The following is a 17,466-nucleotide window of genomic DNA, read 5'->3' on the forward strand; positions in this document are numbered from 1 at the left end:
CAACATCTGTAGAGCACAACCCTACCTCACACAGGAAGTGGCGCAGGTCCTATTCCAGATACTTGTCATCTCCCGTCTGGACTACTGCAACTCTGTTGGCTGGGCTTCACACTTGTGTCATCAAACACCTACAACTTATCCAGAACGTTGCAGCCCGCCTTCCAGTCGAAGCTCGCAGCCACTAAAAGACCATGGTACTTGCCTACGGAGTAGCAAGAGGAACTGCCCTTCCCTACTTTCAAGCTATGCTCAAACCCTACACCCCAACCTGAGCACTCCGTTCTGCCACCTCTGGTCTCTTGGCTCTCCCACCCCTATGGGAAGGCCGCTCCCGCTCAGCCCAGTCCAAGCTTCTCCATCCTGGTACCCCAATGGTGGAACTATCTTCCACCTGGACAGCAGAGTTTCTGCCCATCTTCCAAAAACATTTGAAACCCTACCTTTTATTCAAATAATCCCCCAAATGCCTTTCATGAACTAACATTCATACTTGACTTTTTTTGCCATTCACACTTGACTTTTCTGATAGCCCCCTATTGAGGAAAAATGTAGTTGCTATGACTGTGTTATGTAGTTGTTCCACCTAGCTATATGAATGCACTAACTGTAAATCGTTCTGGATAAGAGTGTCTGCTAAATTACTAAAATGTAAATGTTTATCAAACTCCAGGAGGTGGTATGGTCAGATGACATGCAAATAGAGATATTTGGCCACCACACCAGTGGAGGGTTTGGCATTGAAAAACTGAAGCATATGCAGAAAAGTACCTCATACCTATGGTAAAATATGGTGGTGGCTCTTTGATATTATGGGGCTATTTTGCTTCCACTGGACTTTACATTTACATTTTACGTTTTAGTCATTTAGCAGACGCTCTTATCCAGAGCGACTTACAGTAGTGAATGCATACATTTCACACATTTGTTTTTTTGTACTGGCCCCCCGTGGGAATCGAACCCACAACCCTGGCGTTGCACACACCATGCTCTACCAACTGAGCATGGTGTGTGCACACACCATGCTCTACCAAACCTGGTTGCATCTGGCATGAGGCTGACACTTGACCGCAAGTGGATCTTCCAGAAAGACAATAACCCTATGCACTAATCAAAAGCCACAAAGAAATGGTTAATTTACCACAAAATCAACATTTTGCAATGGCAAAGTATAAAATAATGTAATTTCCAACTTTTTGGAGCATACAATATAGCTCAGTATTTGTATTATTTATTTTGGTCGTTTTTGCTGACCTTTATCAAGGATGCAAATAATTATGGGCCTGAGTATATATCATGATATTAAAAGTTCCAAAATGTATATAGCAATGGCTGATTGCCCCTTTTTAAATAGTAAGAAATATGTTCTTTATCAGGGCTGTTAAGTATCAGTCCTGGGGGGCTGAAACACTTCTGGTTTTCATCCTCTCCTTCTAATAAGGGTCTAATTCAGAACTGGGATACCAGGTAAGTGCAATTAACTACCAGGTAGAAAAAAAACCCTCCAGGACCAGAATTGAACAGCCCTGCTCTTTTAAGGATGATGAGTATTATACAGTGGCAAGAACAAGTATGTGAACCCTTTGGAATTACCTGGATTTCTGCATAAATTGGTCATCAAATTTGATCTGATCTTCATCTAAGTCACAACAATAAACAAACATAGTGTGCTTAAACTAATAACACACAAATTATTACATCATTTAAACGGTCACAGTGTAGGTTGGAAAAAGTATGTGAACCCCTAGCCTAATGACTTCTCCAAAAAGCTAATTGGTGTCAGGAGTCAGCTAACCTGGAGTCCAATCAATGAGACGAGATTGGAGATGTCGGTTAGAGCTGCCTTGCCTTATAAAAAACACTCACAACATTTGAATTTGCTATTCACAAGAAGCATTGCCTGATGTGAACCATGCCTCGAACAAAAGAGATCTCAGAAGACCTAAGACTAAGAATTGTTGACTTGCATAAAGCTGGAAAGGGTTACAAAAGTATCTCTAAAAGCCTTGATGTTCATCAGTCCACGGTAAGCCAAATTGTCTATAAATGGAGAAAGTTCAGCACTGTTGCTACTCTTCCTATGAGTGGCCGTCCTGCAATGATGACTGCAAGAGCACTGCGCAGTATGCTCAATGAGGTTAAGAAGAATCCTAGAGTGACAACTAAAGACTTACAGAAATCTCTGGAACATGCTAACATCTCTGTTGACGAGTCTACGATACATAAAACACTAAACGAGAATGGTGTTCACAGGAGGACGCCATGGAAGCCACTGCAGTCCAAAAAAAACATTGCTGCACGTCTGAAATTTGCAAAAGTGCACCTGGATGTTCCTCAGCACTACTGGCAAAATATTTTGTGGACAGATGAAACTAAAGTTTAGTTGTTTGGAAGGAACACACAACACTATGTGTGGAGAAAAGAAGGCACAGCACACCAACATCAAAACCTCATCCCAACTGTAAAGTATGGTGGAGGGAGCATCATGGTTTGGGGCTGCTTTGCTGTCTCAGGGCCTGGACAGCTTGCTATCATCGACGGAAAAATGATTTCCCAAGTTTATCAAGACATTTTGCAGGAGAATGTAAGACTATCTGTCCACCAATTTGAAGCTCAACAGAAGTTGGGTCATGCAACAGGACAACGACCCAAAACACAGAAGTAAATAAACAACAGAATGGCTTCAACAGAAGAAAATACGCCTTCTGGAGTTGGCCAGTCAGTCCTGACCTCAACCCGATTTGAGATGCTGTGGCATGACCTCGAACAGTTCACGCCAGACATCCCAAGAATATTGCTGAACTGAAACAGTTTTGTAAAGAGGAATGGTCCAAAATTCCTCCTGACTGTTGTGCAGGTCTGATCTGCAACTACAGAAAACGTTTTGTTAAGGTTATTGCTGCCAAAGGAGGGTCAACCAGTTATTAAATCCAAGGGTTCACATTTTTCCCACGCTGCACTGTGAATGTTTACACGGTGTGTTCAATAAAGACATAAAATTATGTTTTCCTGTGTTATTAGTTTAAGCAGACTTTGTTTGTCTATTGTTGTGACCTAGAGGAAGATCAGATCAAATTTCATGACCGAATTATGCAGAAATCCAGGGTTCACATACTTTTTCTTGGCACTGTAAATAGAAATATTAGAATGTAAATGCTCTACTGGAGCTGCATTGTCAATGCATGTCGACACTAAGCATCCTTTTTGGGGAAATTTGACAGTGTGTGACTCTTCTGTAAATCACATCCGGAACCTGTTTGTGTGTCGGCAGTCAGGCAAAGATTGAAAATGTCTTCCAGTGACTATGGAGCTGTTGTCTGTGCCAAATAATGTTTGTATCATGCTTTGTGCTGCTGCCATTTTGTGTTGCTACTGTGTTGTTGTTGTGTTGCTGCCATGCTGTGTTGTCTTATGTCTCTCTTTATGTACATTTAAATTACATTTACGTCATTTAGCAGACGCTCTTATCCAGAGCGACTTACAAATTGGTGCATTCACCTTATGATATCCAGTGGAACAACCACTTTACAATAGTACATCAAAATATTTTTTTTGGGGGGGGGGGGGGTTAGAAGGATTACTTTATCCTATCCCAGGTATTCCTTAAAGAGGTGGGGTTTCAGGTGTCTCCGGAAGGTGGTGATTGACTCCACTGTCCTGGCGTCGTGAGGGAGCTTGTTCCACCATTGGGGTGCCAGAGCAGCGAACAGTTTTGACTGGGCTGAGCGGGAACTGTGCTTCCGCAGAGGTAGGGAGGCGAGCAGGCCAGAGGTGGATGAACGCAGTGCCCTTCTTTGGGTGTAGGGACTGATCAGAGCCTGAAGGTACGGAGGTGCCGTTCCCCTCACAGCTCCGTAGGCAAGCACCATGGTCTTGTAGCAGATGCGAGCTTCAACTGGAAGCCAGTGGAGTGTGTGGAGGAGCAGGGTGACGTGAGAGAACTTGGAAAGGTTGAACACCAGACGGGCTGCGGCGTTCTGGATGAGTTGTAGGGGTTTAATGGCACAGGCAGGGAGCCCAGCCAGCATCGAATTGCAGTAATCCAGACGGGAGATGACAAGTGCCTGGATTAGGACCTGCGCCGCTTCCTGTGTAAGGCAGGGTCGTACTCTGCGAATGTTGTAGAGCATGAACCTACAGGATCAGCTCACCGCCTTCATGTTAGCGGAGAACGACAGGGTGTTGTCCAGGGTCAAGGCCAAGGCTCTTAGCACTCTGGGAGGAGGACACAATGGAGTTGTCAACCGTGATGGCCTTCCCCGGGAGGAAGAGCAGCTCCGTCTTGCCGAGTTTCAGCTTGAGGTGGTGATCCGTCATCCACACTGATATGTCTGCCAGACATGCAGAGATGCGATTCGCCACCTGGTCTGGAGAAGAGAGGAGGGGATAGGGTCAAGCGGGCAGGTTGTTGGGCGGCCGGCCGTCACAAGTCGCAAGATTTCATCTGGAGAGAGAGGGGAGAAAGAGGTCAAAGCATACGTGGCAACGTAAGCAGGACCAGCGGTGTCGTTTGACTTAACAAACGAGGATCGGATGTCGTCAACCTTCTTTTCAAAATGGTTGACAAAGTCATCCGCAGAGAGGGAGGAGGGGGGAGAGGATTCAGGAGGGAGGAGAAGGTGGCAAAGAGCTTCCTAGGGTTAGAGGCAGATGCTTGGAATTTAGAGTGGTAGAAAGTGGCTTTAGTAGCAGAAACAGAGGATGAAAATGTAGAGAGGAGGGAGTGAAAAGATGCCAGGTCCGCAGGGAGGCTAGTTTTCCTCCATTTCCGCTCGGCTGCCCGGAGCCCTGTTCTGTGAGCTCGCAATGAGTCGCCAAGCCACGGAGCAGGAGGGGAAGGACCGAGCCGGCCGGGAGGATAGGGGACATAGAGAGTCAAAGGATGCAGAAAGGGAGGAGAGGAGGGTTGAGGAAGCAGAATCAGGAGATTGGTAGGAGAAGGATTGAGCAGAGGGAAGAGATGATAGGATGGAAGAGGAGAGAGCAGCAGGAGAGAGAGAGCGAAGGTTGCGACGGCGCAATACCATCTGAGTAGGGGCAGAGTGAGTAATGTTGGAGGAGAGCGAGAGGGAAAAGGATACAAGGTAGTGGTCGGAGACTTGGAGGGGAGTTGCAGTGAGATTAGTAGAAGAACTGCATCTAGTAAAGATGAGGTCAAGCATATTGCCTGCCTTGTGAGTAGGGGGGGACGGTGAGAGGGTGAGGTCAAAAGAGGAGAGGAGTGGAAAGAAGGAGGCAGAGAGAAATGAGTCAAAGGTAGACGTAGGGAGGTTAAAGTCACCCAGAACTGTGAGGGGTGAGCCATCCTCAGGAAAGGAACTTATCAAGGCGTCAAGCTCATTGATGAACTCTCCAAGGGAACCTGGAGGGCGATAAATGATAAGGATGTTAAGCTTGAATGGGCTAGTGACTGTGACAGCATGGAATTCAAAGGAGGAGATAGACAGATGGGTCAGGGGAGAAAGAGAGAATGTCCACTTGGGAGAGATGAGGATTCCAGTGCCACCACCCCGCTGACCAGATGCTCTCGGGGTATGCGAGAACACATGGTCAGACGAGGAGAGAGCAGTAGGAGTAGCAGTGTTTTCTGTGGTAATCCATGTTTCCGTCAGCGCCAAGAAGTCGAGGGACTGGAGGGTAGCATAGGCTGAGATGAACTCTGCCTTGTTGGCCGCAGACCGGCAGTTCCAGAGGCTGCCGGAGACCTGGAACTCCACGTGGGTTGTGCGCACTGGGACCACCAGGTTAGAGTGGCAGCAGCCACGCGGTGTGAAGCGTTTGTATGGCCTGTGCAGAGAGGAGAGAACAGGGATAGACAGACACATAGTTGACAGGCTACAGGAGAGGCAACGCTAATGCAAAGGAGATTGGAATGAAAATTAACTAAACAACTGGTGAAGCGAGAGAGCAGTGCCTCCCTCACTAACCATTCACTGAAACACTCAAATATAACTTTTCCAAATTCCACTTTAGAAATGATAATTGATGTAAACTACAGTGGTTCAATGTTTCCAGGAATAGGCTCAAACTTAGTTTATTCAGCTAGATATCTTGGTACAGTATTCTTCCGTGAAATCCACCCAGTGCACCGTATCCTATGACGCCGTAGCTAACTAGCATGATAGCATCCAATAACACACGGTTAGCACCAATACTTGGTTACAACAAACTACCAATGGATCATTCGTGTCCGTGTCTAGTTCCTTTCATAACGCAGAAGTAATTAAACGTTGGCTAGCTAACACAAAGTCAGTCCTGCTAGCCACACAAGTGGACTACATGTCTCGAAAGTTCAGAAAGTTAAGCTTACGTTGCAAAAATCTTATTGACTAAAAATGATACAGTACTGCTAGCTGGTAGAGTTGGCTAGCTAGCAATGGCTGCGTTTACCTTTATCTTACCTTTATCTTTGATACAAAGACAACTATGTAGCTAGCTAACATTACACTAATCAAAACATTCCGTTGTATTGTATTTAGTTTCTACAGTACTGCTAGTTGGTAAAGTTGGCTAGCTAGCAGTGGCTGTGGTGTTGACGCCGTGTCGCTACGAACGAATACAGCTGGCTAGCTAACCTTGTTCGTTTCTCAAAGCTATACCTTTATCCTTGATATAAAGACAGCAAAGTAGCTAGCTAGCTAGCTAGCTAGTCAAATCAAATCGTTCCGTTGTAATGAAATGTAATATTACCCGCGGAGCGAAGTACAGCTCGACTACTCACTCCAGCATCCGGTCCAGTGTTGTGGGGTCTCTCTTGTTGTGATGTACGTTTTGTCCTACATTTTTAATCCCCCATCCCCGCGGGAGGCCTTTTGGTAGACCGTCATTGTAAATAAAAATGTGTTCTTAACTGACTTGCTTTTTTAAATTCATAAAAACACACATGCAGTGTCCTTCTTAAGATGAACTGAGGAGGCACATTTTCTGGAAGCCCTCAAGCAGCGCTGCCGCATTCATTCTCCCTCACACTTCACACTTCTCCTTCTTACCTTCAACAAGGAAAACTCTCAGTAGCAGTTGAACCTCTGCGGCCCAAACCCTTGCCTGGTGTGCCAGATGAAAAGCCCCTGTGTTGGAGCCAAGTCAGCCATTAGCCAGGCACTGACACCGGCCCACAGTGGTGCTACACAGCAAAGGCATGCATGGAGTAAGAGGGAGAGAGTCAATTTTATAGGGCAGCAGCAGACTGACTTGCTCTTTGTCTTCCAGGCCTGGAAGGCACACCTCATGGGCCGAGAGGGCTGTAAACAGAACTCACGGAGGACTGCGGTATCGCTGAGAGCCCAGCTGGCACAGGGTAAGTCATTCATACACCCACTTAACACCCACTTTTTCCTCTGTCCTTAGTGTGCGCATACATGCATGCCCGTCAGTGGAGGCTGCTTAGGGGAGGACGGCTCATAATAATGACTGGAATGGAGTAAATGGAATGGCATCAAACGTTTGCTGTATTTGATACTATTCTACTCCAGCCATTACCACGAGCCCGTCCTACCCAATTAAGGTGCCACCAATCTCCTGTGATGCACATTCTGGAAACATGTGTATACACACACACACACACACACACACACACACACACACACACACACACAGCACTCAAACACTGTACAACCTTCTTGCCTTGCAGGTTACCTGTATACAGTACACACAAGGCAATTCCAGACTGAAAATATTTTGGCTATCAGATTGTTCTGTCAATTCTCACATAGAAACTTCATTGGGAGGAAAGATGTTTGGCATGCTTTTACATTTGTATCACTTAAAAAATATATATATAATTATGATGAAAAGTGGCCATTTTAGGCCCTTTTTAGACCTACCGTGCATTCGGAAAGTATTCAGACCCCTTGACTTTTTCCACATTTTGTAACGTTACAGCCTTATTCTAAAATTGGTTCATTTTTTCCCCTCAATCTACACACAGTACCCCATAATGACAAATCAAAAACAGGTTTTCAGAAATGTTTGCAAATGTATAAAACAATGTACAAACATTGTATTAAACAATGTATTCAGACCCTTTACTCTACTTTGTTGTAGCACCTTTTGGCAGCAATTACAACCTCAAGTCTTCTTGGGTATGACGCTACAAGCTTGGCACACCTGTATTTGGGGAGTTTCTCCCATTCTTCTCTGTAGATCCTCTCAAGCTCTGACAGGTTGGATGGGGAGCGTCGCTGCACAGCTATTTTCAGGTCTCTCCAGAGATGTTTGATCGGGTTCAAGTCCGGGCTCTGGCTGGGCCACTCAAGGACATTCAGAGACTTGTTCCAAAGCCACTCCGGCGTTGTCTTGGGGGTGTGCTTAGGGTCGTTGTCCTGTTGGAAGGTGAACCTTTGTCCCAGTCTGAGGTCCTGAGCTCTCTGGAGTAGGTTTTCATCAAGGATCTCTCTGTACTTTGCTCCGTTCATCTTTTCCTCGATCCTGACTAGTCTCCGAGTCCCTGCAGCTGAAAAACATCCCCACAGCATGATGCTGCCCCCACCATGCTTCACTGTAAGGATGATGCCAGGTTTCCTCTAGATGAGACACTTGGCATTCAGGACAAAGAGTTCAATCTTGGTTTCATCAGACCAGAGAATCATGTTTCTCATAGTCAAGAGTCCTTTAGGTGCCTTTTTGCAAACTCCAAGCGGGCTGTCATGTGCCTTTTACTGAGGAGGGTCTTCCGTCTGACCACTCTACCATAAAGGCCTGATTGGTGGGGTGCTGTAGAGATGGGAGAACCTTCCAGAAGGACAACCATCTCCACAGAGGAATTCTGGAACTCTGTCAGTGACCATCCCTTCTCACCCCGATTGCTCAGTTTGGCCGGGCGGCCAGCTCGAGGAAGAGTCTTGGTGGTTCCAAACTTCTTCCATTTAAGAATGATGTAGGCCACTGCATTCTTGGGGACCTTCAATGCTGCAGAATTTTTTTGGTACCCTTCCCCAGACCTGTGCCTCGACACAATCCTGTCTCGGCGCTCTACGGATAATTCTTTCGAACCCATGGCTTTGTTTTTGCTCCGACATGCACTGTCAACTGTGGAACCTTATATAGACAGGTGTTTTCTTTCCAAATCACGTCCAATCAATTTTATTTACCATAGGTGGACTCCAATCAAGTTGTAGAAACATCTCAAGGATGATCAATGAAAACAGGATGCACCTGAGCTCAATTTTGAGTTTCATAGCAAGGGGTCTGAATACTACATTAAAGAGCTCAATTTTGAGTTTCATAGCAAGGGGTCTGAATACTACATTAAATAAGATATTTCTGTTTTATTTTTGTTACATTTACAAACATTTCTACAAACCTGTTTTCAATTTGTCATTATGGAGTATTTTGTGTTCGTGTCATTCTCTTCTTTTTCTCCTGTGTTCAGGGAAGCCTGGCAGTGTGGCTAAGCTTAAGCAGGTGTGGTCAGTGGGAAGTAGGGGCAGGGCAATGGGCAAAGGGAGCAGGATTCCGGCCTTGGCACCCAGAGCTAGCCGAACCCACACCAGCCGCCTCACCCCAGTCAAACGGTGAACCCACACCCAACCGTCTCTGCCCCAGTCTTCTCACACAAGAGCACCCTAGATTGTCCAAATGCTTGGAATGAGGAAGAACCATGGTACTGTCCCAACAGTATAAAATACCTTCCTTTACAATCACTGATCTAAAATGACATGATAGGTTTCAATCATATGGCTTTATCCCAACCTATGTAGTCGCCTTACACCAATGGGAGAGGAAATGAGGGAAGAACATTTGTCTGTTTTGGGCTACAGTTTCATGTTGACACCCTGACTAGGAGGGACTGGATTAATTTCCCTTGCAACTGAGTCCGTCAGAACAGGGACCAAAATCTGGCTAAAATCAAAAGAGAGGGATACTGAATGATATTGCAATATATTATATATTAGTATACTACATACTAAGTTATTATAATATAGTAATAATACTATTCTAAGCTGTTTATTGATTACTCCAAATCCAATAACAGCCTGAGTGTAGCTTTACAACAAGCTTTATGCAGGGCATCTGTTTACATTTCTCTTTACGTCTCTTTATGTCTCTCTGTGTGGCTTGTAATCTAATCAAATATGTTTTACATTGATACAGTAGTTGTGTAAATGTGTGTCTTTGTTTCTTACTGTAATTACTTTCCCTACATAGTTATTATATAGCACATTTTGCTTGCCAATGGAATTTATCATGCTTTTCACATTGTCACACTATTTATTGTCTCAATCTGTGTTTTTATATTTTGAGTGTTTAGACAATCAACACAAAGCACAGATATTTAGCCTAGCCAAAAAGACATTTAAGGTAAAATAGGAATTCTTAATTGCTAATTGAAATAGAAAATAAATGAGAGCAAACATTCTCTTTTTTCTTTAGGAGTAATGTACGTTAGTGGTAATTTTCCCAAACATCTAAGATTTGAGAATGGTCCCACTTGATGAAACATCTTAGGCACTTAGTTCACTGTAATACTTTCTAAATAGGGTAAGATGCACCCTTTTATAGGGTTGCATTTTTTCCCCATATGTTACTTAACATGCTATTGCATTTTGTATAGGTAGCCTAAATCAGAGGGATTTTATACCAAATGTGTGAATCTTGACCTAAAACTTCAAGTCATAATTATCTCCAAGGTACACCCTACATCAGTACAATGTGGACCGGAACTAATATAAAGTGTCCACTTAGCAGACAATACTATTTTACTGCTTCATATGTTATATGGTGTGTTTCATTATCTGCTGGTCCTTTGCCTTGAGTTACCAATCTTGATCAAATTATAGGACGTTTTGACATTTTCTTACATCCCAATCTTTTTGTCTCTTTCAGGTTTTTCATATTTAGGAAATTACATAGGTGTATATCACAGGAGGCTGGTGGCACCTTAATTGGGGAGGACAGGCTCGTGGTAATGGATGGAGCGGAATCAGTGGAATGGTATCAAACACATGGTTTACATGTATTTGATGCCATTCCATTTGCCCTGTTCCAGCAATTATTACGAGCCATCCTCCTCTCAGCAGCCTCCACTGATGTATATATTTTCCTTGTGGATTTTCAGTACATAGCAATCAGTTTTGACTGTACATATTTGATTTACAACCATTTTGTGCAGAGATTGAAACATCTATGTTTGATGAAATAAAGTTAAATGAATCTATACAGTGCTGTTGTCTCTTACTCTGGTGAGTTTGAGATGCCAAATATGTATTTCAAAGACACCTGTTGCAATATTTTACACCAACAATTACAGTATCTGTTATCCACCCAGCAGCCCTCAACTCTTACCCAGCACTCAGCCACATTAAAACACTGATATAACAATACATATTTAATGAATCTGTTACAAACATCAACACAAAAACTAGTTGTGACTCTTAAAATGTCATTACATATTTGTTCTAGAATATATGGCAAACATTTACCAAATTATATTTTCATGTAACCTTTTTAGTTACTAAAACATCCCTAATCTCAAAAAATCAAAGGCACTAAACTGGCATGAAAAAGGCTTTTCAGTGTTAAATGCTGCCATATATTTACAGTTTGCTGAAAAAGTGGTTAATTTTGTATAGACATAAGTCATGTACACTTACTAATTTGGTTTTCCTACCTATGGACATTACAATAGACATTACAAAAGTGAAACATTAAACAGGTCAGTGAGAATGAATGTCATTATTTTCACATTGTCTTTCTTAGTTGGATATTTTAGTGACAGCAGTGTGTCCTACTAGGCCTACATACACATATTATAATTAACAATCATGGTGCAGTGTTTTTGGCACAAACCAGCTCCTTATTTTCCACTACACTCCACATCCTGAGTAGCTCCTGAGGACTCAATTTATGGACTACGATGAGGTTTTTGAAAAAGCAAGGTTCTCTGTTCATTGGACTCACTCTGCGTTTCATGATGCCAAAGGTCCTGAAACCTATGTGCATCTCTGGAGTCAAGTGTAGCTTCTGGAGGCACATTCCCAAAAACACATCATCAATGGGATAGAGCTCCAAGTCCTCTGAAACCACAAACAGTCTCTGAGCTAATTGTGAGGACATTAAAAACCCACCACCACCAACATAAGGTGGGTACGGTTTGTCAAACAGCTCTTTGGGGATGTAGTATTTACTTTGATGGTTTCTGATGGGGATGGCTTTGGATATGGTGTCCCCAACAAATAAGTTCAGCACTTTGCGGTCCTCAGTCTTGAAACCAATAAGTTCCAGTAAGTTCTTTGTATTCACGAAAACGTCGTCATCCCCTTTGAATATAAACTTGGCACTGGAGCAGTGAATATCAAACCATTTTAGAAAATTCACCTCTTTCAAGGTGAGGTTGAAAAATGTGTCCATAAAATCCCATTGAAGAATATCTCCATATATAATGTCCTCATACTCAATCAACTTTTGAAGGTTTTTCGTGTCTTTACCATTTGTAGGGCTTCCTAGAAGAAACAGCGTTTTTATTCTCTTACCATCAATTGCCTGTTCCCTACCCCAGGTATTACGCACGGCCTCTCGCCTATCATGTTGCTCTATAACGGATTTTACAACCATGAGCAAGTGTACGTCTCCATTCCTGCATTTATCCGGGTGATTTATTAACATTGGGAAATACCGACAATGTCTGTGTAACACAAATTGGTGGAATCTCGGATCCAAACGTCGAAACCAATCATTCTTCCTCACGGCTGAATCTTCACTGCAGTTCATAATGTGTACATCCCATGTAGACGGAGTAGCGTTGCACATCTTAACCCGTGGCGCATCCAAATCATCACCAAGAACAGGCGGCGAGTAGTTTCCCAAACTGCTTTTCAATAGGCCTTTTCCTTTGTAGAAATCACACTCAGGTCCACACCAACCGGCGTCTTCCAGGCGTTTAACCTCCATATCATCCTTGATGCTGTTATCCACAAGCTTGAACTTTTGGATCATCAATAAAGACGCAAAGACTAGAGACAAGCTCAGGAGAGTTTTCAATGCCCTCTTTCTCCTGAAAAAAATATCCATAGCTATGGGGCAAAACGTGAAATGAATAAGAAATCCTTAAATTGAATAGGTACCCCTATTGTTAAAGCATCTCATCATTAGTGTCAATTTTGAAAAATTGAAAGCTGCGCATAAATTACAGTTTGGCTACATCTTAGTGGGTCTATTCATTGTCCCGTGACCAGCTACCTTGAAAGTAGGTAGCAGGACGCCACCATTCTATTCCTTTAGCGTTCAAAAAGACTAATCTATATTTCTTGGAAAGTAATCTCTGTTATATCACACAAAAAAAAACTTGTTCGATGAGATTGTGGACTGGTCTTGAAAAGTGACTGTTGCCTACAAGCTTCTCCCCTTACTCAGTTCCCACTAAGCATGGACCGACTTCTTTTGTACATATTTTCGGGGGTCCTGTCCAGACCGGCCTTCTTTGTTTGGTATTTTTTTTGGTGTGGTCTGGACCAGCCACTGATTGTTGATTTTTGATCCGGTCCGAACTAACATAGATGTCTATATTTGGTTCAGATTTCGTCCGGTCCGGAAAATATATATTTTGAACTTTCATTCATAACCTAAAATTAACCTAACTTCGACGTCAGAAAAATACGTATTTTCAACATGATTTTACTTACTGGGTTTTTTCTCCTCTCCCCAATACACCTATCTGTGACAATATGCAGGTTTCTTATTTCACATCACAGGTGGCTCACTAGACTGCGTCTCCGGTTGGCTCACTCATCTTTTAGGCTTTAAATTAGACATCTAATGGCATAAGCTTGAAAAACTAAGGCTGAGGCTATATTGTCCATGTGATTGCACCTACTATTTATTTATCAGCCATCAAGCAATACAGTGTATTGTCTTATTATAATGATAATAATACTGTAATATATAATAGGTTATTGTGCATGATTATATGCATTATAATATCACAGCCTACATACAATTGCCCATCAACGTAGCTTCAGAAAACGTAATTATAAACAATAGGGTACATTTGTTTTGCAGCAATCATCCATTAACGCAAAAATATATTTAACACACACATACACACAGAGAGAAAGAGAGATCCACAGGAACAAAATCAGTGTAACTAGACACAGATGAAAGGGGAAACCGGTGTCTTTGGGCTGTGTGAGGAAATACATTACAAGCTTTTACCACCCCCGTGTGTCGGTTTTGGAAATTGTCAAATGTGTCGTGTTTTTCCACCTCAAACAACGAGCTTATTTATGCCGTGTATAAACATGTAATAAGTGCAGTAAGACACGACACTCAAGTTTTTGTCGAAATAACAAAGACAAACAGTAGCTAGTCGGCACCATTGACTGGCACAAGGAATCAATTGTTTCTTGATCAGTCAACATCAAAGAGACCTCGACCTCTGATTGAACTGCACGTGACTTCTAGACGTAGCTACATTTTTCGGAATTCGAACACTGTCTCGGTTCACCACTCGGATCAGAAAACAAAACGGTGTATTTTTATCAGAACGACGATTTTACAGTTTGCTGACGACCTGTATTTAGAACGAAATTACTTTTGGTTGAATTAGCTAGCTACGTCCACAGACATTTGTGCGAAAGCGACTGTTAACAAGATTGCAATCCAGTGACTAACATGTAGCTAACTTCCGAAAATGAGGAAGAAACAGGTGAGTTTGTCCGAGTTAGTAGCTAGCAAACGTTAGCTAGTTAACCTCCCACAATATATGCTATTATTTAACATTATTTAGCTATCGATTAAACTGTCCTACCTAGCAAAAAAAATTGCTACGTAGCTAGCGATTCAATTGCCCATTGTCTTTTGGGAAACCTGTTTAGTCCTTCTTTCATCGACTAACTAACTAACGGTAGTCTGTTAGCTAGCGGGGCAGTAGTTAGCTAGCTAACTAACTATCTATTGGTTACGGTAGCCAGCTAAGAAGTGTTAGTTACTTAGCTAGTTCATGTCTGTGTTGATTAACAAAATGTGTGAACTAATTTCAGATGTCGAGTCGAGTTTGCAACTTGAAGCGGCGAAAGGAGAAGTGCGCTGTTGCCTCAAGCGACCTAAACCTCAAGGTGAAGAGTTCAGATAAGGTGAATGTTGTTTTTAGTTCTCGGTTTAGATACGTGTTAAATTATGGCTGGTCCATCAGTGTTATGGAAGCCTTTTAGTATTTTTAATAATCTCTTTTGCCTTCATAGAGTTCAGCGAAGAGGATGGATGTTAAAAAAACGAAAATGGAAGACTCAAAAACCGAAATTCCCCAGAATGACTGTATGGTTGCCCGTTGTAGGGAGTCAACAACTACTTCTGAGAGGCTCATCTGTGAAGGTTATAAATGGGATGAAAAGACACGGTGTGGCGCACCACCAGACATGGATGAATTGTGGGAGGGTAAAGAGAACGGTCTGAGATTTGAGTTGAGCAGAACAAACGTATTACCAGAGAATATGGAGGGTGACGAAACTGAAGAGGGTGTTGTGATTGACAAGAGCATCTTCCTTGATGATGACAGTAACCAGGTTCTTCCTGTGGAAAAGTTCTTTGGAAACATGGAAGTTGTACAGGTGAGAGGAGATCTTTATAAGAAGTCCAATGTGCTTGGTGTGATGGGTGAAATAATGGTGTACTGTTTGGAGTATGATGTGGCCTAATTTCAAATACTGTTATTTCCATTTGCCTTGTAGGATTGTCCACAGAGATCTGCAGCTTCCTCGACCTTCAGCAGGAGGGAGCACCGGAGACGACAGTACTACGCCAAAGAGGACAGTGATGAAGAAGAGGGCTACACAGACATGCAGCAAGAGGACATAGGTGGCACTTAGGATTTAGTTACTTCTATAAACTATCAATGGGATGGATTAAAACCTCTGTCCTTTTACTAGCCTAATGGCAGACAAGCCTGGGAGAGTGGATTTGTTCAATGGAACGAGGGTATCAAGTTATCTTTTTGCCAGCATGTACCCCAAAGTTTTTAAATTTGTATTGATATTTAAAAAGCTATTTGCACTAACAAAGTAACTTCTTGCTTTTCAATTATCAGGACCTATAGTTTATAGTGTGTGTATATATTGTTTAATTGGTACAGGGTAAGTGCTCGTTCTATTTTTATTGAATGTGTGTTACTATGTTACTGGTTGCCTTGTCAGTATGTATGTATGCACAGTAATATCTTTTTATTTGGCGTTTTTATATTGCCTTGTAATAGCACGACTGAATGAATGCAACATATAAATCATGTAGTCTTTAGGCAGGTTTCCATTGATCCGGGTTTATTAGACAAAAGCAATGTAGCGACATAAAAAATGGTGATGTGTAATGGAAACGGCAGATATAGAAAACACTTTCTAAAGACATTTATAAATTATATACATTTTATAAGTTATATAAATTACAACATATATCTGTTTGATGGGTGGGATTATCCTTTCTTCAAACTTTCTTTGTGACAAATGGTGTTTCTCGAATAAATGATTGCTGAAAACTTTGGAAGGTACACAGGGAAAGTGATGTCATCATTTAACTATAAGCTCCATGCTACATTTAATTCTAAATGCCCACTGCTTGCAAAATCAATTTCTTCAACTGGTTGGCTGGCAAGTTTCACCATTTAATTATTTCTGATCTGCAAGTTTCACAGTGGCACGGACCTTGGTGATACGTTGGCACAATATTTGTCAATTATTGCATTATATCCATTCTGGCTTTCTCGGACAACCTGAGACATGAAACTGATAGGTGGGAGAGAATGCAGTCTGTTGCCAGTTTGCCTAAACAGGTAATGGAAACTCATTCTGATTGGCTGGGCCTGGCTCCCCAGTGGGTAGGCATGGCTGCACACCTGCCCAGTCATGTGACTAGACATGAATTTATTTCAATTGACTGATTTCCTTATATGAACTGTTACTCAGTAAAATCTTTGAAAATGTTGCATGTTGTGTTTTATATTTTCAGTATATTTTCAATGCCAACTTTGTAAATGTTGACACAAATCACTGTAGAAGTTAAACATAGGTAATGTTACACTTCCAATACAAGGACCAAGTAAACTTTTTTTGAATTTTCAATGACCCGTGTCTGTATTGTTCCACAAACACATTAACACTTGCCCAAATGAAAGCATAACTTTAAAACATAATTATCTAATGGCGCTTACAGGCCATGGAGCTGCAATCAGATCTCAAATCAAATTTTATTTGTCGAATGCGCAAAATACAACAGGTGTAGACCTTAGTGAAATGCTTACTTACAAGCCCTTAACCAACAATGCTTTGAGAAGTTTTAAGAAAAATAAGTGTTAAGTAAAAAAGAGAAAAATAAATAAAAGTTACAAAAATGTAAACAGCAGCAGTAAAATAACAATAGCGAGGCTATATACAGGGGGTACCGGTACAGAGTCAATGTGCGAGGGCAACGGTTAGTCGAGGTAAAAGAGGGGTCTGTTCAGGAGCTGTTCAGGAGTCTTATGGCTTGGGTGTAGAAGCTGTTAAATAA

General features: G+C 42.3%; 3 protein-coding genes across 4 annotated transcripts in view; 2 read left to right on the forward strand and 1 right to left on the reverse strand.

Annotated features, from left to right (window-relative positions):
• The window catches only part of LOC115165845 (centrosomal protein of 104 kDa), a 44,952-nt gene extending 33,802 nt beyond the window's left edge, over positions 1-11,150 (forward strand). For both annotated transcript variants that reach the window (XM_029719272.1, XM_029719273.1), the window contains exons 21-22: positions 7,207-7,294; positions 9,368-11,150. In XM_029719272.1, the coding sequence (XP_029575132.1) occupies positions 7,207-7,294; positions 9,368-9,513 (234 nt within the window). In that variant the 3' untranslated portion in view covers positions 9,514-11,150. The remainder of the gene's footprint in view (positions 1-7,206; positions 7,295-9,367) is intronic.
• Positions 11,151-11,310: 160 nt separating this feature from the next.
• Positions 11,311-13,540, reverse strand: LOC115165846 (UDP-GlcNAc:betaGal beta-1,3-N-acetylglucosaminyltransferase 7-like). Its single transcript, XM_029719274.1, has one exon. The coding sequence runs from the start codon at positions 13,003-13,005 to the stop codon at positions 11,758-11,760; it is 1,248 nt and encodes a 415-aa protein (XP_029575134.1). The 5' UTR covers positions 13,006-13,540; the 3' UTR covers positions 11,311-11,757.
• A 707-nt stretch (positions 13,541-14,247) lies between these two features.
• Positions 14,248-16,468, forward strand: LOC115165847 (UPF0688 protein C1orf174 homolog). The gene is made up of 4 exons (XM_029719275.1): positions 14,248-14,638; positions 14,973-15,065; positions 15,174-15,539; positions 15,660-16,468. The coding sequence occupies exons 1-4, from the start codon at positions 14,624-14,626 to the stop codon at positions 15,795-15,797; spliced, it is 612 nt and encodes a 203-aa protein (XP_029575135.1). The 5' UTR covers positions 14,248-14,623; the 3' UTR covers positions 15,798-16,468.
• The last annotated feature ends 998 nt before the right edge of the window (positions 16,469-17,466 follow it).

The sequence above is a fragment of the Salmo trutta genome, chromosome 28, assembly GCF_901001165.1.
Source record: "Salmo trutta chromosome 28, fSalTru1.1, whole genome shotgun sequence".
NCBI lineage: Eukaryota > Metazoa > Chordata > Actinopteri > Salmoniformes > Salmonidae > Salmo > Salmo trutta.